At 39.4% G+C, this 21,886-nt stretch overlaps 1 protein-coding gene across 3 annotated transcripts in view; it reads left to right on the top strand.

Annotated features, from left to right (window-relative positions):
• Nucleotides 1–21,886, top strand: part of PLCB1 (phospholipase C beta 1) — a 497,164-nt gene that overhangs the window by 353,054 nt on the left and 122,224 nt on the right. For all 3 annotated transcript variants that reach the window (XM_081321970.1, XM_081321971.1, XM_081321972.1), the window contains exon 10: nt 7,228–7,374. In XM_081321970.1, coding sequence (XP_081178096.1) covers nt 7,228–7,374 — 147 coding nt within the window. The remainder of the gene's footprint in view (nt 1–7,227; nt 7,375–21,886) is intronic.

The raw sequence follows: 21,886 nt of genomic DNA, 5'->3' as shown, positions 1-21,886 counted from the left end.
GGCAGTTGATGAAATAGAGGACATTAAAGTTCTCAGCGCCATCTTAAGAGCACAAGATGGAGCGATGGGCTCTAGGATTACTCACATTGTGATATACCACTGTCATCACTTAAATATAATAAGCCTGCCCTTGAAACCAAATTATTTAAAGGTTTTTTTTAATCCCACCTTTATTATTTTTATAAATAACTCAAGGCAGCGAACATACTTAACGCTTCTTTCTCCTCCTATTTTCCTCAGAACAACAACCCTGTGAAGTGGGTTGGGCTGAGGGAGAGTGACTGGCCAAAGTCATCCAGCCAGCTTTCATGGCTGAGGTGGGACTTGAACATATAATTTCCTGATTTCTAGCCTGTTGCCGTGACCACTAGACCAAACTGTCATATTTATTATTTAGTTTATTCTTATTTTAGCTGCTGTGGTTATGCCTCAGGAAATAGCAGATTGTGAGGGGGTTTTTAAATTACTGACCCACAGTTACTTCATTAGACCAACAATAATAGTGTGCCAAACAATTCTCTGTGCACCTGGGAAGGAGCACAGATTTGGATTTACTACCATTTTGGAACCTTGCTGCTTTCATTGATCAGGACAAAAAAGATTGTTAGTAGGGATGTTGTGCTGGGCATTCAGTCTAGCAGATTATTTTATTTTCAGTCTGCGTTTAAATACTGGCTCTCCTCTGTCCCAAAAGTGGCCTAGGAAATGTTCCTAGCAGGGGCCTTTCACCATGAAATAACTGGCAGATGTAGCATTAAGTATCACAGTTGCAAAACTGAGTGGTCACTTCCCTCAATTCCTTTATGGCAGTAAGTCAGGGGGAGAATACTATATTTCTCATACTTTGAAACTGTTTAGCTTTTTATTATTGGATAGGGCAAGTGGTAACAATCTTAATGAGAATATGAGGTATAGAAGTGAGTATGCATTATTAACAGACATATAGATTAATCCTTTCAGGGTCTAGTAGACCCAAACAATGGTGGATTAAATTTATTCCTATCGGTGTATTGAAGTTCTTCCTGGTTTTTTGTCTTTATCTAACACGTCTATATCAGAGCATGAATGATTTTATTCCTCAATAAAAATGTTGACATTGTTTATTCTTTTTGGCATGGTCCCCCAGGAGACATTAATAATCTCATAATCTCATTATTTATTGCTAAAAAGTAGTACAAAGAAGGTAACTTCTGCAATCAGATGAATTGCATTTGCAATTGGAAAATATGTAAACATTTTCTTTAATTTTGTTGAAGTTAATGTTAATTGAGGCATCAAAGGGTGCTTCAGCTGAGCGGATAAGAGATTAAGTCAGGTTTTTGTATCAGAAAATAAGCATTACCCTTATCCTCAAACCCAGATCGCTTCATCTACAGTTTATTTGCTGTCTCATCTGAACCACTGGCTTTGATGTATCCCTCTTAGAGCAGTCTAGGGTCAGAAACCAAAAACTTCAGTTTGGTTTAAGAAACCCAAAGTTCAGTCTTTGGGGAGATAAACAAGCCAGGTTGCATGGCTTGGTCAGCAATAAGCATATCACAGATTCCCCCATCTCTATATTGAAATATGGGTGAGCCAATTAGGAAGGTAAGTGCATTATTACGCTGCCTACTCACAAATAAGCCAGAATTATGAAGAATTCTAATTGGCCTGTGATTTAGATGCATCCATAGTTTTTTGATGCTCCCATTTCTCAGAAAAATAATTTATTTTTCTGATAAGATGGGAACATCAAAAAATTGTGGATGCATCTAAATCACAGGCCAGTTAGAATTCTTCATAATTCTGGCTTATTTGTGAACAGGCAGTGTAATAATTTATTTTTCTGATGTTAAATATGAATGCTTTTGGGGAAAAAATTATATACAAAAAGAAGAGACTGTTTTCTGAAAAGACAGGGCACGTTCATAGGAACGGTCTTCCTGAACATCTGTCATGAGTCTCAGCTTGAATATTTCAATTCTGATTGGTATCAGAAAAATAAAATGATACTGAGAATTTTGTTGGCCTTCCAGAGAACAATAGGGTGAAACCTTGCATGTTTTGCTTGAACTGCCTTTACCTAACTTGAGAGTTGCTCTGATCATCTGAAGATAGACAAATAATAAAGGAAGAGGCTGACAGAGCAAAGTAACTTTTATGCTAAAAAATCCTAGTGATTGGAATTAGTTCTCAGAAACATCATCCCATAGTGAGGGGGAAAATACAAAAATAACAAACTGAGAGAATGGAATTAGGAATAGAATAGAGTAGAGTAGAGTAGAGTAGAGTAGAGTAGAGTAGAGTAGAATAGAATAGAATAGAATAGAATAGAATAGAATAGAATAGAATAGAATAGAATAGAATAGAATAGAATAGAATAGAATAGAATAGAATAGAATAGAATAGAACAACAGTTGGAAGGGGACTTGAAGGTCATGTAGTCCAACCCCCTGCTCAGGCAGGAGACCCTATACCATTTCTGACAAGTGGCTGTCCAGTCTCTTCTTGAAAGCCTCCAGTGATGAAGCACCCACAACTTCTGAAGGCAAGCTGTTCCACTGGTTGATTGTTCTCACTGACACAAGATGTATCCTTATTTGTAGGTTGAGTCTCTCCGTGATCAATTTCCATCCATTGTTCCATGTCTGGCCTTTGGGTGCTTTAGAACATAGGTTGTCCCCCTCTTCTCTGTGACAGTCCCTCAAATATTGGAGCACTGCTATCATGTCACCCCTGGTTCTTCTCTTCACTAGACTAGCCATGCCCAATTCTTGTAACCGTTCTTTATATGTTTTAGCCTCCAGACCCCTAATCATTTTGTTGCTCTTCTCTGCACTCTAGAGTCTGAACACCTTATTTATAGTGTGGTGACTAAAACTGGATGCAGTATTCCACGTGTGGCCTTACTAAGGCTTTATAGAGTGGTAGAGAGAGCAAGCACTTCCTAGAAAGAGCTTCTTATTTCCTCACTTCCTAGAAAGAGCTTCCTATTTCCTCAGTTCCATCACTAGTCTTCTCTGCATATGTCACAGTGCTATTTGTTAGATTCACCCCTAGCTTTTTGTTCAAAAAAAATTAAATTACCCAAAGTTCTACATTCTAGACTGATGACAGGCAGCATCAGCACACTGCTAAAACTACATTTTGCTTCTCTTTGTTTTTATTTGTTTTTGATAACGTGCTTATGTTAGATCTGCGCAGAGATCCCAACCTGAAAAATAAAATGTGACTTAAGAATCTGCATAGCATACTTAAACTGGCTGGGCTCATTACCATCCCAGGAAAAGATACAGCATCTTTAAGATGTTCCTGATAGGTGCGGGTGTGTGGCAGTAGACACTCCATATCGACGCTGTCCTTCGTATCTGGATCTCTGCACAGACCTGCTAACTTATTTAATTTTGTTATTGCTAAGGAGACAGAGACAAAATGGCTTTTGATTGGTAGCTCTTTGCCCTAAAGAGGGGTGTCAAACTGCTGGCCCGCAGACCTGTTTCATCATACCGAAGCCGCACCCACCCCATTGCCGGCAATGCAAAAAGAGTCGTGATACATCGCGACACGTCACGGGACGTGGCGAGTTTGACACCCGTGCCCTAAAAGCACTCACAAAAAAATGGAATTTTTTTAGTGGACAAAAAAAATGCCAAGTATAATTCCTCCACCCAGAAAACATAAGCAGTATTTCATTCTCATACAGAGCAATGTAGAGAAAATGTAGAAGATATCAGTGTGATTTTCAGATGCTCAGTGGAGAAAATAACGTAAGAAGGGGACACTAAGCATACAATTATATGCATCTTAGAGTGTGGGGTTTTTGTTGTTGTTGTATAAGTTTTTTTATCCATTTTTTCCATACATAGCATAATAATTTTCCAACCGTGCTGTCTGAGTTTACATGATAATACATATTTAATTCCTAATCCTTTCTTCTTTCCTCCAGCCAATGGTAAAATAAATCCCAGTTTGATGATAGTCCGTTTCTTCTTTTTCTTTCAGTGTCATAGTCAATCTGTCCATCTCTGTGGGGTTTTCAATTGTATTTTTATATTTTATGAATAGGTTCAGTATATTTTTATATTGGAAGCAGTATTTTAACATATATTTAATAGTTATAATTTTGCCAAGTTAATTTATACTTTAAGAGCCTTGGTGGAGCAGTGGGCTAATGCCTCCTTAAATAACACCAGCTGCCTGCAATTAGTGCAGGTTCGAGTCCCACCAGGCTCAAGGTTGACTCAGCCTTCCATCCTTCCGAGGTAGGTAAAATGAGGACCCAGATTGTTGGGGGCAATTAAGCTGACTTTGTAATAATGCCGCTTGGGGGGGGGGGCGAAAGCCCTAATAAGCAGGCATATACATAGAATGAAGGCTATTGCTAAGCACATTGATTTGTGCTTCTTAGATTGTAAGCCGCCGTGAGTCTTCGGAGAAGGGCGGGATATAAATGGGATTTAAAAAAAAATGAAGGTGCCATATTAATGGACGCCTCTATCGTAACTCCTTCAACATTTCTTCCCTATCCCTAAGAGGACATATTAATTTTAGGAAGTCTAACAAGATTTGACCAGCAGATATCCCTGAGCAGAGGAAAAAAAACCTCTTGATTCATTTTTCTATGATCTGAAGCTAAAAAAATAATTTACGTTTCTTGTGATAAGGAATTAGGAACTGAGACAATCTCAGATAAAAGAATTCAAGTAGCCTCCAGAACATCCGTTCTGTTAAATAAAACAATAAGGGGTGTTTGGGGTTTTTAAAAAAACACACAAACGATTGCATTTTAAACTTATTTCTTGAAAAAAACACAGAAGGAAGAAGAAAAGGATTTTTCCAGCTTATTAGAAAGAAGCTATTCTTTAATAGATGATTAAAGAATATGCACAATAATTCATGTGCAGATACATGTATAAATAGATTGCAGGAATCTTCTTAAAATAAGCTCATCTTATAACCTACGTTTTTGTTAATTACAGAAATATGTATCAGTTGAACAGGTCAGAGTATTCACTCCCCAGCTACATTGCACAAGAAATCTTGTTACTCCTTCTTTTGAATTCTATACATTTATAGAAAGAAGCTTAAAACGAATGACAGGTGGAGAATAAAAATGGTATATGTTATTAAGTAAAAAATGCCATCTTTTTATGGCATCTATACATATTTCAGACTCTTCTAGTATGATATATATTAAATTCACATATATTTATGTTTTTGATACTATAATAGGAATTAGCACTTATTATTTTTATTGAGGTGCTAGGTATTGAATTGAAAGTTATGGATTGGTCCAGGGATCAAGTTAAGACTTCGTTAAGAATGCCGCTTGCTGGTTTATTTTGGCCCCATGATGCCAGTGAATGCACCAGGTTGTGATATTTGAATTTTGAGACGTTTTACAGGTTCTTTTCCTTTAGCTTTCTTTATATTGTTACCAGATTTTGAAAGTGTGATTTTGTGGGCTTGATGACTTTTGCCCATTCTTGTTCTAAGTTGTTGTTGGAAAGTATGGCCATTTTAGAAGAAGGTTCGTTTTCTGTTAAGTTTGTTATTTCTGAGTTTTGAAAGGTAGTTTTTCTTGGTGGGTTTTTTCCCCCCCCAAGAAAGTATCTTTAAGATTCTTGATTCTTTCGATGCACCTTGCCAATTTTGCATTAGTCTTTGAGCTGAATGCAGATTTCTTCAGGTGTTCACATTGTGATCAAGAATGAAGCAAGGATCGAGAATGGAGTAGGAATTTATTCTGCCCTTTTTGTTGTCTTATGATGGCCCCTGCTGTTCTCCACTTCTTGGGAGTGAAGACTGATGGCACGGCTGTTTCTGCACTGAGTTACCGATCTGTTAAAACTCTCATTCTTCCAAGATTCAAAATATCATGGAGAACTTCTATAAGGAGCTGCCAGTTATAGACATTTGCCTTCCTAGCACATTGACCCTGATGAAGATATAACAAAAGGGGTTGGATCAACAGGCTTATACCCAGTCATCCTCTCATGCAGTGATAATTCACATATACAATGAAAATATCTTGATGAGAATATGGGGAAAAAACCTATAATAAGAGACATTAAACAGCCTCTGGCTTGGAAAGTCTTCGTCCTGCTGCTTGCAAGCAGTGCAACCTCGCTGATCCAGATGTGTGCATCTTTATGAAGAATCCAGGAGATTAGGCAGAACTTCAGGAAGCTGCATGAAGCTGCAGCTGAGAATAACGTCTTTTAATCATATTTCTTCATATGTAAACCTACCTCTGTTTAATAACCTCCTCTGTTTAATAACCAGAGCAACTGGGGAGCTTGCCAGCCATCCTTGAGCCGGCTGGGATGTTCGCCAGCCTGTGATGCCATATTTTATAGACGTTTTGAACATGTAATTTCTGAATTCTTAAATTCAACCCAAACAGAGAATCTGGAGAACAACTTTCAAACTTGTTTCTGCAATATAAAGTATGTTTATTTCCTTTGTTGAGTGATTGCCTAACTAAAGCTGGCAGAAGTCACGCTGTTAATCACATGGGTACATGGGGCATTAGGATAACAATATTGTGAAAACACCGTCGTTGTGGCTGTTACTAGAATCGAGATAGTGCAGTCAATCTGCCCTGTAATCACTAGGACACAGATTCATAGATTTCTAGGAACATGTTTTCTTCTTGTGAAGAAGTACTTACTCTGAAACTTCATTAAACTATTTCCTTTTCTTGACCACTAAAATATAAAGCTCAAAGGAGAAATGTTATGAAGCCATGTTGTATGTATGGGTTGGTTGTTTCTTTCTCTTTCTCATTTTGACCTTCCCAGGCAATGGTTATTAAAGAAATCTGATAAAAGCAAGAGGCATTCCTCCCTTGCAATGAGATCCTTATCTTTTTATGACATTTGGAGCACTGAGAAATTTGCTGTTTAATACGGTCTGAGGAATACATAGTAGAGCGAGCATGGTTGACTTAGATAAAACTTATATTTATTTCTCTATCTCCAATTCTTAGAAGAAAAGAACTTGGCCATATTTGCTGGGATTTCTTGGAATTTTAGTGCCAAGACATCTGGAGGATATCTGGTTGAATGTCATTAATAGATCAATAGCAATAAAGGTGGAAGGAACCATAAAACCTATTTTGCTGCTGAAAGAAGAATTAATGTGTTGTTTTGCCTTGTAGAACTATTAATCCAAATGAGCCTAGGAGCTGCAAGTGGAGCATATTGGAGGTAAAGAATATGACTTTTGAATTTTTTTTTCTCCCAGGACAGATATCAGTGGATGGATTTATGAGATACTTAAGTGGAGAAGAAAATGGAGTTGTTCCACCTGAGAAACTGGATTTGAATGAAGATATGAGCCAGCCTCTGTCTCACTATTTTATCAATTCCTCACATAATACCTACCTCACAGGTACAGCATTAAAAATAAGTTCTTTAGATTTTTTATAACATTGATTTTCTGTATATTCTGTATACAAACCTATATATTCCAGGTTTGAAAGATGGATATTGTCCAGCAATGTCCATGAGGGTGGTCAAATTAGGCAAAATGGTGGATATGGCATGGTGATAGAAGCCCTACTCTCTGTTTACATTCAGCAATGCATATATGCAGTGCACGAAGCTTGTGTCTCTGAGCTAAGACTGCCACTTTACCCATTTTCACACAAACACATACATACAGAGTGAGTCGGGGAGCAATTTCTCACTGCCAATTTTATCTGCCCACATCAACTTTTTTTTCCCCAGCTTTGCCCTTGTTTCAAGATGGTCTTAGACATAAAATAATAATCTACTGCTGTGAGCCGTGTGAACTTTAATTTTCAATGCTTTGGTCTTTGTTGAGCTTGTTTTAAATTAAGCCTGCACTTCAGAAGCATGCATATCGTATATTTAGTAAAAACTTTGAGATTTTTAAAAGGCTGTCAGCTTTCTAGGAAGCACAAGTAGGGTATGATCCATTTCTCATTAGCCAAGATGAACGAGATGTTGATGGCAGCGACTGAACAACAAGTAGCTCAGCCAAGAGCAGAAGGCAGAGGGAGGATCTTCATTTTTCACTCAAGTCAAGCTTGCCAAAAAGGAGAAGAACCACAATTGTCTTACATTTCTGTTTATCTTGTTTGCATACTGTTGTTGTGTCTTTAGTTTGTCTGGAATAAATTAAAGGGATTTAGATCATGTATCTAATGCCTTGTAATATTCTGGTTCAAATGGTATTTTTATTTAACAGAATAACAGAGTTGGAAACAGATGCTGGGGGTCTTCTCGCCCAACCCCCTGCTCAAGCAGGAGACCCTATACCAGGGGTAGGCAACCTCGGCTGTTTTATGACTCATGGACTTCAACTCCCAGAATTCCTGAGTCAGCATAGCTGACTCAGGAATTCTGGGAGTTGAAGTCCATGAGTCATAAAAGAGTCGAGGTTGCCTACCCCTGCCCTATACCATTCCAGACAAATGGCTGCCCAGTCTCTTTTTAAAAACCTCAAGTGATGGAGCACCCATAACTTCTGGAGGCAAACTGTTCCACTGGTTAATTGTTCTCACTGTCAGAAAATTTTCCCTTAGTTCCAGATTGGATCTTTCTTTGATAAGTTTTCATCCGATGCTTCTTGTCTTGCCCTCAGATACTTTAGAGAATACATTGTCCTCTCCTTTGTGACAGCCTCTCGAACATATCACCCCTAGTCATTTTCTTAATTAGTCTAGACCACAGGTCTGCAACCCGCGGCTCCGGAGCCGCATGCGGCTCTTTCAGCCATCTCCTGCGGCTCCCAGTCCTCTGCCATGTGCAGTCAAAAAAAAAAAGTGGGACTAAAAAAGTTCAAACAATCAATTCAAATATGCAGGGTAGGTGCATATCTCGCCTTGGCTCCACTCTTCAGTCAAACCCTGTTCTGCGCATGCGCGCATGTACGCACATGTGCACACATTTTTTGCGGCTCCCAGTTTTTCCTTTTGTGAGGGAACCGGTTCCAAGTGGCTCTTTCACTGTTTCAGGCTGCTGACCCCTGGTCTAGACGTACCCAGTTCCTGCAATTGTTCATCATATGTTTTAGCCTCCAGGCCCCTACTCGCCTTTGTTGCTCTTCTCTGCACTGTTTGTAGAGTCTCAACATCTTTTTTTATATTGTGGGGACCGGAACAGAACACAGTATTCCAAATATGGTCTTACCAAGGCAATATATAGTGGTACTAATACTTCATGTCCTTTTGATACTATTTTTCTGTTGATGCAGTGTAGGACTACTTTGGCTCTTTTGGCAGCTGCAGTACACTGCTGGCTCATACGTAAGTGGCTGTCCACTAGGATTCTTAGTGTATCCTCTCACAGCTACTGCTGTTGATCTAGGTATTGCCTATTCTATACCTGTGTGTTTGATTTTTCTTGCCTAAGTATAAGATCTTAATTTTCTTGCTACTGAATTGCATTTTGTTGCCAGTGTTCAATCTGTCAAGATCTTTGGGATGTGATGATACCAAGACATACTTTTCAACACTGCCACACACATATGAAGAACGGCTGCAGTATTTCGGTTTGGCTAGTCTAAAGAAAAGAAGTATTTGAGAGGCTGCCACAAAGGAGGGGGTCACATTATTCACCAAAGCACCAGAGGGAAGGGTGAAAAACAATGGTTGGAAACTGATCAAAGAGAGAAGCAACCTGGAATTAAGGAGAACCTTCCTGACAGTGAGGACAATTAACCAGTGGAACAGCTTGCCTCCAGAAATCGTGGGCGCTCCATCGCTGGAGATTTTTAAGAAGAGACTAGACAGTCACCTGTCTGAGATGGTATAGGTTCTCCTGCTTGAGCAGGGGGCTGGACTAGAAGACCTCCAAGGTCCCCCCCACCTCTATTCTATTCTAACCCCTGTGAAGTGTTTGAGCTAAGAAAATGAAGGGCTCAAAGTCATTTAGTGAACTTTCTTCACTAATGGTGGACAAGAAACTAGGTTTCGTTTACCATATAAGCTCACAAGAAATAGATGAATTATGACAGATAAAAGTTGGAACTGCTAGCCTTACAATACATTTAACAAAGTAACATCTGAAAGCTTTTTAATCTTCTTTTATTTACTGATCGTTGAGCACATCCTACAAATCAATATTCAAATGCTGAAGCTTTTCCTTGATATATTTTTTGAGACTGCATTCAGTTAAGTTTTACATTTTACTGCTCCCACATAAAACTAAATTTTACTGTTCCCACATAAAAATAAATCCCTCCCTATTGAAAGGAAGCAGCCTGTCTGGAGACCCATATTTTTTTTCTACATTATTTCTGTTACTGACAGAGGACTCCTAACTCTGCAAGGGAGAATGTGTGTGCTAGTTATTTTTACATTCTTTATTTCTTCTGTAAAACACATAAGCCACACTGGATTCAAGGAAGCAGTGTGAGAATATAATTAACACACTCAAGTATTACCTTTTAAAAATAGTTTTTCAAGAGAAGCAACATAGTTGTCAATTATTATCATCATCATCATCATCATCATCATCATCATCATCATCATCTCTGTAAATGCATACTTTGTAGAAATACATTTTTGAGTGGACATTTGGATCACTCAAATCACTCAGTCACAAAAAGCACTAGAATTAATTGCAAAGCCTAAATTTGGTTTAATTTTATTTATATTAAAGGTTAATAAAAATTAAATGTAGGTAATATAATCATCCTTTTATTATTTCACTCATCTATCACGTTGAAACGATGGTTGGGAAACAAGAGTTGGAGGTCTTACGAACATGTGTCCAAGATTTTAGGGAAGTGTGTGCAGCTCTGTCTTATTCTCAGAAGTGGTGGAATTTAAAATGTGGGCAATGAATCATAACTGTTTTGCTTCTAGTTTTGACTTTCAAAGTTGAAAACTCTGCTTTTCAGCCCAGTGCTTAGGAATACAAGGCATCCTACAGTTAGATAATCATAGCTCTTGAATACTAAGTGAAAGTGGAGTTTCTTAGTCAGGTTAATGGACCTAAAGTGAGTAGGATTGAAAGTTATAAAACAAGTTCAAATTTAAATATTTAACTTGCTGAACCACAGCTACACATTCCATCTTACCTGGCGAGACCTACTAGAAATACGGGCTAAGCAAAGACATGTAGGAACACTGGTATGCGGACAGCAACATTAATCTTCATCAAGGAATATTTAATGAAATGCAGCTTTTTTTTGTTTCCCTCAGTTGTTTTTAATAGACTTTTTAGTTTTTATGTGTGCAAAAAGGTATGTTTTTTTTAAAAAAAGTCTATATGTTACATTTTTATGTCGCGGTGTGTTAACTGAAATTTGCTTCATTTGTATATGTGAAACAACTTGTACCTCTGTAATTAGAAGGCAGTTTGGCGTATTATTCAAAATATGATTATATTTAAAATCAAAGTTCATATTTAAATATGAAAAGAATTGGCCTTCCCCTAGGTGGAAATGCTTTGAAATAGCCACACAACAGTAAATAAGTATTTCTTGACATAAGTCTGTTTTATTTTACATAGAACACTATTATGTGAAAACAAGGGAAGCTTTGAAATCACCAGCGTTACAGATTTGTTGTCCTACATTTTTTTTGTTGTTGGTGGTGATCAGAGCTGAAGATGCCACATCTTTGATTGGCCTAAGCAAGGACTGAAAGAACTCCACCCAGACTCATGACTGCCAGTTTCTGCTCATGCTATGGCTAAATGTGTAATTTAAGAAACTGGCTTGGAACAGATAGTCCTAAATATTGTTTAGTATACATTTTTTGGCTAGGTCAAATTATAGTGTTTACTGTGAAGATGAATAACCAGAAGAACCTCATTGTGCAAAAACACCCTACGCCCCCCGCCTTTTGATGTTTAGCTTTTATTCACATACCAATAATAATAATAATAATTTAAAAAAAATAGAAGCAGTGGCTTGAAATGGAATTTAATTCCATTGCATTTTTATAAATCATTACTACCAACGGCAGTATTTTATTTTCAAGTTGCAGCAGCTAAAGTTGCATTGTTGAAGTCATTTGACCAGAGGAGATAGTCTTCGAACTTAACAACCACAATTGGGAACAGACTTCCTGTCACTCAGCGAGGCAGTTGCTAAGTGAGCTGTGTACCAAATTTTATGACCTTGTTTGCCACACTTGTCAAGCAAATCATTGCAGTTAAGTGAGTACAGATTGCCCCATTGGCTTTGCCGAAGAGAGTCAAATGAAAAGTCACAAATGGTCATCCCATGACCCTGGGATATTGCAACTATTGTAAATATATGCCACTTGCCAAGCACCCAAATTTTGGTCCTGTGACTGTGGGGATGCTGCAATGATTGTATGTATGAGGATGAGGATGGATGATGATGATGATGATGATGAAGATGATGTTGGAAGGGACCTTGGAGGTCATCTAGTCCAAACCCCTGCTCAGGCAGGAAACACTATACCATTTCAGACAAATGGCTGTCCAGTCTCTTTTTAAAAACTTCCAGTGTTGGAGCAGTCACAGCTTCTGGTGGCAGGTTGTTCCACTGGTTAATTGTTCTAACTGTCAGGAAGTTTCTCCTTAGTTCCAGGTTACTTCTCTCCTTGATGAGTTTCCATCTGTTGCTTCTTGTCCAGCTTTCAGGTGCTTTGGAGAATAGCTTGGCTCCCTCTTCTTTGTGGCAGCCCCGGAGATATTGGAATTCTGCTATCATGTCCCCCCTCGGCCTTTTCTTACAAGTTGTAAATCATTTTTAAGTGCTGCTGTAATGTCACTAAACAAATGGTTTTGAGTCAAGGACTATCTGTAGCATTCAGCTTTGTTGAATGAATAAAATGCCTGCTAAATTGTTTTTAATTGTATTAAGCAGTGGAGTTAATATAAAATGGAAGTGGATTATGTCTGGTGGTGAAACTTTCAGGAATATTTGCATGCTCGGTAGTAGCTTAAATACCTTAATAAAAGGGTGGCCATGCTAAAAGAAGACCAACATAACATGATTTCTAGATGATACAAATGGCTTTGCAGAAATACAAAGAGTGGGAAGATCTGTAACCCTCTAGATGGTAGATTAATTCCTATCAACCCCCAACTAGCAAATTTGAGCACGATTGTTTCTTCAGTGAAAAAGATTTATAAATAGTATGCATGTATGTTTATATGTATGCATATATACAAGTTTGTAACTTACCTGCAATAATGATGGGTATTATCCCTGTTCGAGTTATCAAATAAGCAGCCTTGTTTTTCAGATGTGTAAGGTGATTCAGATTACTCTTACATTAATGAACATACACCATACTTAATACAAAATTAAAAGAAATTTCAACTCAGTGGATATAAAAAGAAGTAAAGGTCATTGATTATTCTTGATACTTTACGGTATAAAGCTTATATTGTATACAGGATGTTCCTTATCCTGCTATGATTCCTTATTATTCAAGGTGCTAGTAATGGCGTTCAAAGCCCTCCATGGCATGGGGCCGGAGTACCTCAGGGAACATCTGCTGCCGGCATCAAGCTCCCTGCGCCCTGTGCGTTCCCACAGAGAGGGCCTCCTCAGGGTGCCACCGGTCAGAGAATGCCGTCTGGTGGCCCCCAGGGGGAGATCCTTCTCTGTGGGCGCCCCGGAGCTATGGAACCAGTTACCGGTTGAGCTCCGGACGGCGCCCGATCTGCGCTCCTTTCGCCGCGATCTGAAAACATACTTGTTCGAGCAAGCCGGCCTGGCCTGAGGGGGGATTGGTGGGGTTTTTATCATTTTTATTGGGGTTTTTATTATGTATCAATTGTATTTTAATCGGGCATGCATTTAATTATTTTTTAATTTTTGTAAATTTCTGTGTTTTATTCTTGCCCTGTACACCGCCCTGAGTCCTTCGGGAGAAGGGCGGTATAGAAATGATAATAAATTAAATTAAATTAAATTATTATAATGGCTGCAATAAAAAAGCATGCATGCAAAAAAAATGAAATGAAGAGAATTTTAGGAAGAAGTCTGATAAATCTCAGAAGTGGAAATAAATCAACATTAGATACGGGGAACCCTCAATTTACTTACTTACTGGGGTTCACATGTTGCTCCAATCCAGCAGGGCTCTAAGTGGCTTTTCTTTCTATCTTACAGTAAAAAGGCTAAAATACAATACCAGTGTAGGAAAATACTAGAGGTACAATAAGAAACAATAGTAAACAATATTAGAAAACAAACGAAGCCATTGGGAAAGTTAACCTTCCAAGCATCACCCAGGATGGGGCTTCTAACTTATAAAAGAAAGTGCATTTTGATTCAACAATATTTAAGGTAAAGGTAAAGGTTCCCCCGCACATGCGTGCTAGTCGTTTCCGACTCTAGGGGCCGGTGCTCATCTCCGTTTCAAAGCCGAAGAGCCAGCGTTTGTCCGAGGACGTCTCCGTGGTCATGTGGCCGGCATGACTAGACGCCAAAGGCGCACGGAACGCTGTTACCTTCCCACCGTAGTGGTCCCTATTTTTCTACTTGCATTTTTACGTGCTTTCGAACTGCTAGGTTGGCAGAAGCTGGGACGAGTAACAGGCGCTCACTCTGTTACGCGGCACTCGGGATTCGACCCGCCAAACTGCCGACCTTCTGATCGACAAGCTCAGCGTCCTAACCCACTGAGCCACCGTGTCCCTTTTCAACAATATTTATAGAGAGTTTATCAAGATTTCTAATGTATTGGGTGGCCAGTTATGCATATGAGCAGATATGAGAGTTCTTATGAGCACTGGTAGAAAGGCTAGCAGTTTTGCTTCCTTCACAAAAGAGGGCTGTACAGAGAACAGACAAGAGTTTTGCCATCCTAAATTGTGTGTGTGTGTGTATATATATATAAGGGACGCGGTGGCTCAGTGGGTTAGGACACTGAGCTTGTCGATCAGAAGGTCGGCAGTTTGGCGGGTCGAATCCCGAGTGCCGCGTAACAGAGTGAGTGCCTGTTACTCGTCCCAGCTTCTGCCAACCTAGCAGTTCGAAAGCATGTAAAAATGCAACTAGAAAAATAGGGACCACTACGGTGGGAAGGTAACAGAGTTCTGTGCGCCTTTGGCGTCTAGTCATGCCGGCCACATGACCACGGAAGACATCCTCGGACAAATGCTGGCTCTTCAGCTTTGAAACGGAGATGAGCACTGGCCCCTAGAGTCGGAAACAACTAGCACACATGTGTGGGGGAATCTTTACATATATATATATATATATGTATATGTATATGTATATGTATATGTACATGTATATGTATATGTATATGTGTGTGTGTGTACTTCATTAAAATGTGCTTGCTGGAATCCTTAAATAATAATAGGGGTGTCTCCTATTGGAGATGTGGTGTTTAATTTAGTATATTTTTAATAGGTCACTCAAGTACCAGTATACCGAAATGCTTAGTGAGCCATCTTTCAGTCCAGCTGTTCTATACTACACAGTCTAGAGGCATCCTAGTGGGTCTAAATAGTTGTGCCATCCCATTCTCTGATCCAGCCTAATGCCATATGCCTTCTGCTGGAGGAAGCCACCTTCTTTCTGCCTTTTTAAAAGTATGTGCCTTTGCAGCCCAGGGTGCTGCGAAGAAAGTCTATCCATCCCATTAAGCTCCTTCTGTATAAATCCATTCAAGCGCAAGTTTCCCAACAGGGCTGGTTGAGAAAGAGATGGAAAAAGATTTGTAGTTTTTGTTTGTCCAATACCCATACCATCTTTTTCTTTAGAAAGATATTTATTATTAAAACATTCTATAAAGTTTTTTTTAAAAAAACTTCAGAAACATAAAAGAAGTAGAAAAAGAAACTGTAAAAGGTTAAAAGTGAAGGACAAGAAAAAGGAAAGAAAAAGAATCAATGAAGCATATTCTGAACTTCTTTGCAGCAGTTACAAACATAGCAATTATTATCTCCACTCTCCTCCATTGCATATCGTGGTTCTCTTCTTCCCACAGACAAACCTTTTTAATCAATAAATCACCAAATCATCAGTTCACTTTTATTCATTTTCAGCAAAAAGTCCATAAAGGGTTTCCAGTCTGTTATAAAAGTAGTTGCAGTTTGATCAAACAAATCAAATTAGAAATTTCTGCAAACTCGGCCACCTTCTCAATCCATTCCTCCATTATGGTGTTTCTGTAGTCTTCCATCTTTATGCTTACAGTGGCCTTCTGTAGTTACCATATATAAAACCAATTGTCCATGAGCCTTTTCTATAGTGGTGTTTTGTTCTCTGATCTAAGTAAATTTTCACTTGTGGACTTGGAAATATGGACACATATTAGACTGTTACCTAGAAGAGTAGTAATCTCTTTTCTAACTTTACCTATTGAATCACATCTGCACCAATAACGATATATTTTTCAGACTAGCACCAGATTTCCTGAATGTGAATTCTATCTATTGCTACTAAATGATTTAATCTTTTTCTTTTTATAGCCTCCCAAGTGCTTACTGTTGTGAAGTTATGCCAATAGGGATTATAGAAATATTCAAGCTCTTATATAACTTTTAAAAGCAGTTCCTAAAGTACCAGCATGAAAGGGATGGAGGAAGATGGATTAAACTTTAAGTGAGGAAGATGGATTAAACTTTAACAGAAGTAGAATCATTTTAACTATCTACAGTGACATTCCATTTGTTTTCTTAAGTTTCAACCTTCTTTTCTTTGCACAATTTTGTTTTGTAGTAGTTCACTTATCAATTATCTTAATAAGTAGTTTTCTAAATTTATGATACATTAAGCCGGTATCTTACACCAGGGCTTTTCAACCTTTTCACCCATTGCACCACTTTTAGGATATGGCAACATCCGAGTACCACCAGTCGCCTAGCAAGGTCTCAAAAACTTGATGACCAAAAAAAAGGAAAAAAATGATGAAGTACAGATAGTCCTCAACTTACAACAGTTCGCTTAGTGATTGTTCAAATTTACAATGGCACTGAAAAAAGTGCCCCCCAAGCCACAGCAGAGCAAGACACCTGCCTGCCCACCTGGCGGCGCTCTTCCTCCTGTCCAAGGTTTTCATTGTTGTGAGCATTTCTGTTGAGGATTGGCAGCGGAGGTGGGGTGGGGAGTGTTTGGTTTTTTATTCCCCCCATCTGCTGGGTGGTTGCAGCAGGTTTAGTTCACTTCACATGACCCTGGGACACTGTGACCGTCATAAATATGAATCAGTTGCCAAGCATCCGAATGTAAATCAGAAGACCCTGGAGATGCTGCAACGTTCCAGCTGATTGGCGCTTCTTCTGGGCTCAGCAGAAGCACCAGGATCAGCGCCGAGCTCCAGCTGGAGCCTGGCGCTGATCCTGGTGCTTCCGCTGAGCCCTGACAGCCCTGCAGCTCCAGCCATCTCTCGCTCAGGCTTGTGCGGTGCTGCCACTGGTTCAGCTCATTTCCCTCCCCCGCTACCACTTTTCTAGGATGGTTGCGTACCACCTGCCAGGTGCCAATGTACCACAGGTGGTATTCGTACCACTGGTTGAAAAGCCCTGTCTTACACTGATCCTTTTGTTTGATACTAGTCTGATGAAAACATGCTTGGCAGTACGAGCACTGATTATTTATTTAAATATTGGTTACTTTCATTTAGGAAAAGAATACTCTTTATAATCCAAGGCTACCATCGATCAGGAGGAAAAAAAAGAAAAATAATTCCAAGAGATTTCATCCAATACTTGATCTGTCATCTAGATGGCAAAAACAGGGGGAGTAGTTTTTCAATCCCTACCTCCCTCACATAGCCTCCAGCCTTTAATTTGGAACTTGGTTTTGCTATAGATTTCTCCTAGCTATCAGCTTACTTTATTACTGTTGTCACAATGAAGGACTGACTATATAGCACCTCATATTGCAATGCCAAAAGCTAAAGAACAATGATCATTTATCTGTGTGATTAAGAAAGCACACTCTTTTAAGATTTTACAGTTCAGTGTACATACATGCTTTTTAAAAGCCAAACATGGCTGTTGCATTATACAGCTTCTGTAGCTGATAAACTTCTTTCATGTTTTTCCTGCAATTACTTCAGGATTGTCATAGCAAGGTTTGCTAGGGAAGCATGAGTGCTGAATGTCAGCATATAATATGTGATAACAGTATGATGATCTTTTCTGGATATCACATCTAGTTACTTTACTTCCATGTACACATCTTGAAATTGACTCAGCGTGTAAGATGTGATAACAACATGGTGATCTTTTCTGGATGTCACATCCAGTTACTTTACTTTCAAGCACATACCTTAAAATGGGCCATGTACACATCTTGAAATTTACTGTAGCATTGTGTCACCCTGTTATTAATGGCGTGGGATATTTAATCAGAAAACTGATAACGCACCCATTTCTTTGATGGCTATGAGTACAACATAGTGTGAGATACAACATTATGCAAGAAAGTGTTCACTAGCACTAGAGAGAAACTCTAGTGACTGCCTGACTTCTCAAGTGTTGGGGGAAACCGCTGTCATTCATGAAAATACACAATGCATTGACCCACTGGAATTCACTCATCTGCTCTAGATAACGGCTAAAACAAGGGCAGCAAAAAACCATATACCTGGAGCAATAAAATTATTTATTAAAATTATAGTTAAAAGTCAGTTTTATGATTGCTTCAAAACATCGTGTAAGATTCCAGTAACCATTACAAACAAGACAGCCCAGGCCCTGTTTGGCCATTGTTTTAAAGATATTTTACTTAGCTAAAAGGAGAAACAGAATGACCAAGGGCAGGCAAAAAAGCAAGGACAACTTCCAACTTCTTGCTGGCTTCCCTATTCAGTTTCCTTGTGGGAATCATTGGAAATCTCCCTCCCTCCATCCTCCCTTCCCTTTCCTTCCTAGCAAACTGGTAGGTAGCTGCTGCTGGGCGAGAAAAGGGAGTGAGGGATTGTGAGACTGGGTAGGGAACTATCGCAGAACATTAAAAATGAAAGCCAGGTGACTGCAGCAGTAGCCTAGCAGTGGAGCTGCAGCTATTTGTACTGAAGCAGCCACAACTTTCCCAAATTTCATTCCCTCAGGAGTCATGGGTCCCAGATTTTGGATACATTAGCCAGTGTGAGGTCCCTCTGTTCAAAAATGGTTGCCCTATGGGCTCTGGAGCCACATGCGGCTCTTTCAGCCATCTCCTGTGGCTCCCAGTCCTCTGCCATGTGCAGTCCAAAAAAAAAAAGTGGGACTAAAAAAGTTCAACCAATCAATTCAAATATGCAGGGTAGGTGCATATCTCGCCTTGTCTCCACTCTTCAATCAAACCCTGTTCTGCACATGCGCGCATGTACGCGCATGCGCACACATTTTTTGCGGCTCCCAGTTTTTCCTTTTGTGAGGGAACCGGTTCCGAGTGGCTCTTTCACTGCTTCAGGTTGCTGAGCCCTGCCCTATGTGGTAACGTTTCATCCAGTTAAAGGCCATTACAAGAGTTTTAGTAGCATAAAGATACTTAGCCAGAGATCCAAGATTTGATAGCCCAGTCAGGACAGAACTGCTGAAGGCCTCAAATTTTCAAAAGCTATGAAAAAGCCACCTTTCTTGTTCTTTATGTACTGACTTCTCCAAGACAGTTGGAGCTATAATAGCCAGGTTGGAGAAGGTGCTACAGGATCGCTTGCTTTATAGAAAAGCCTGAAAATGTGCTTCATGAGTTTAGTATGGCTCCCTAGTTTACCGGTAGTCCTTGACTTACAGCCACAATTGAGCCCAAAATTTATGTTGCAAAGTGAGCGTTTTGTTGAGTTTTGCCCCATTTTACGACTTTTCTTGCCACAGTTGTTATGTGAATCATTGCAGTTGTTAAGTTAGTAGTACAAATTAAGTGAATCTGGCTTCCCCATTCACTTTGCTTTCCAGGGGTTCGCTATAGCTGATCGCCCCCAGGACACTGCAACCATCATAAATATTAGTCAGTTGCCAAGCATCCGAATTTTGATCACGTGACCAAGGGGGTGCTGCAGTGGTCACAATTGTGAAAAACTGTCGTAAGTCACTTTTTCCGGTACTGCTGTAATTTCAAACTCTTTACTAAATGAACTGTTGTAAGTCAAGGAGATGGTACATGGTAGGTACCAGGCAGAGGGTCCAGTCCAGAAAGTCTGAAGATTCTGATGCCTTTGTAGGGTTACATTTTAGTGATATTGTGTTCTTGAACACCATTAGATGAGACTACAAAAACCATTGTAACTTTTGCTCATGTAACTTGTTCATTCACCTTTACCCGAGCTGTTTCTAAAAAGTGATAAAAAATACCGTATAAGTCACTAAATATTGTCCACATTAACTCCTTGCTAAATTATCTCTAGATCTAAATTTAGTCATAACTGTTTGATTCTATTAACTTTTATTTTGACATTTTCAAGTTTTCATACGTGATGGTGGCTTTATCTCTCTCTCTTTTGTTATTACTGCCTCACTTTTAAAGTTTTATGCCACTTCAGTAACAAATTACCACGAGACATTCCTTCCTTCTGAAAGAACTGATGCCTTTTTCAGTTTTATTCATTGCTGAAGATTTCCTCAGATATGGAATGGTGTCTTAAGACAGTACGGGTCTTCGCGAATAGTAGGCAGCAGTCTATTTTTAGGCCTGGATTGCTTTGAAATCAGTATATGCTTTGGCAGTGTGAATGAGGATTATCAAAAGCAACCTAGTTTATTGCCATCTGGTTTCATGGACACTGGCTGTGAATGTCCATGAATGGGAGCTGAAATATTTGCATTGCTAATATTTGCTTGAAGAGCATAAAACTGAGTCCATCCTTGCACACCATTCAGTCAAGAGGCTCGTTCATGACTGATTTTTCCCCCCCTCCGCAATAGTAGTCATTTTTAGAATGGTGGCACCTTTAACAGGATCTTTAAACATCTAAACAATAAAGATAAAAAAGTTTCTCTCGATTTTTTTTTAAACCAAGGTTAAAAAGCTATACTCTCTCAACTCCACCGATTTGTTGCCATGGAGCAGCCTTGGAAAGCTTCCCCCCCCCCTTTTTACTGTTTTGAACAGCCTGCGAATTGAAGGAAATGCTTCTTCAAGCTGAATAATTGCTGAGCTGAATATAAAGGTCCACGCAAGTTGCTACTTCAGATGAGAGGCCCAGGTGATTAAATGCTTCACAAGAGAAATAGAGGTGGTGGTAGTGGCAATGTAGTCTCACCCGAAGATCTTCTTGAGCCCTTAGTTTTTTTCTGCACGAGAAAGGTTTTATATGGCATATTTATTCTGTCATTGCACTCCTGTCCCCATTGTGTAAAGTGATGCAGAGCTCATCCTGCAGAATTGATTCTCCATGTCTGAGTGGCAGATCTCTAGACTGCAGGCTAGATGGTGCCTCTACATCCAATCTTTGGCGCCTCCTATTCTACCTTAAAGGCATGGTATGTATGAGATGATTGAAAGAATATCTTACCTCCAAGTAGAAGGAAGCATTCATGTAGAGTAAGTGGCGGGGGGGGGGGGTAAGCTTTCTTCCCAAAGGTTCTTTCTGAAAGCACAAAGCAGTTACAGGGGAAAATGCAGAAAGATGAACGGTAATGATTCCTGGTTGCTTCCTGCACAGAAGAACTGCGTCTTCCGTGCAGATGAGGACTGCATGGTTGGTACTTCCTCCACCCTGAGGAACACTGGATTTCCCAGTCACCCACCACCACACAACACACACACACACACACACGCAAAAAAGTCACATTGCTAATATCATAGTATCCGGGAAAGCTTAGAAGTATTGCTAATCTCTTGTTTCGTTTGTTTTATCTTCCACTGTCTAAAGGTTTCATTCTGGTTTTCTCTCTTCCTCTCAACAGTGCTGGAGTAAAAGCATTTGTATACGTGTTTCCAAATTTCATTAGTACAGACGCGATGTTTTAAAGTGTGAAAAGCTAAGCTATGTAATGAAATGGTTCAGTGTATCAGTGTGGGTGAATATCACAGATGCCTTTGTGTTCATTTTCTGGTG

The sequence above is a fragment of the Vipera berus genome, assembly GCF_964194415.1.
Source record: "Vipera berus genome assembly, chromosome: 1".
Lineage (NCBI taxonomy): Eukaryota > Metazoa > Chordata > Lepidosauria > Squamata > Viperidae > Vipera > Vipera berus.
The sequence above is the reverse complement of the archived record's forward strand: the minus strand, read 5'-3'. Positions and strand labels throughout refer to the sequence as shown.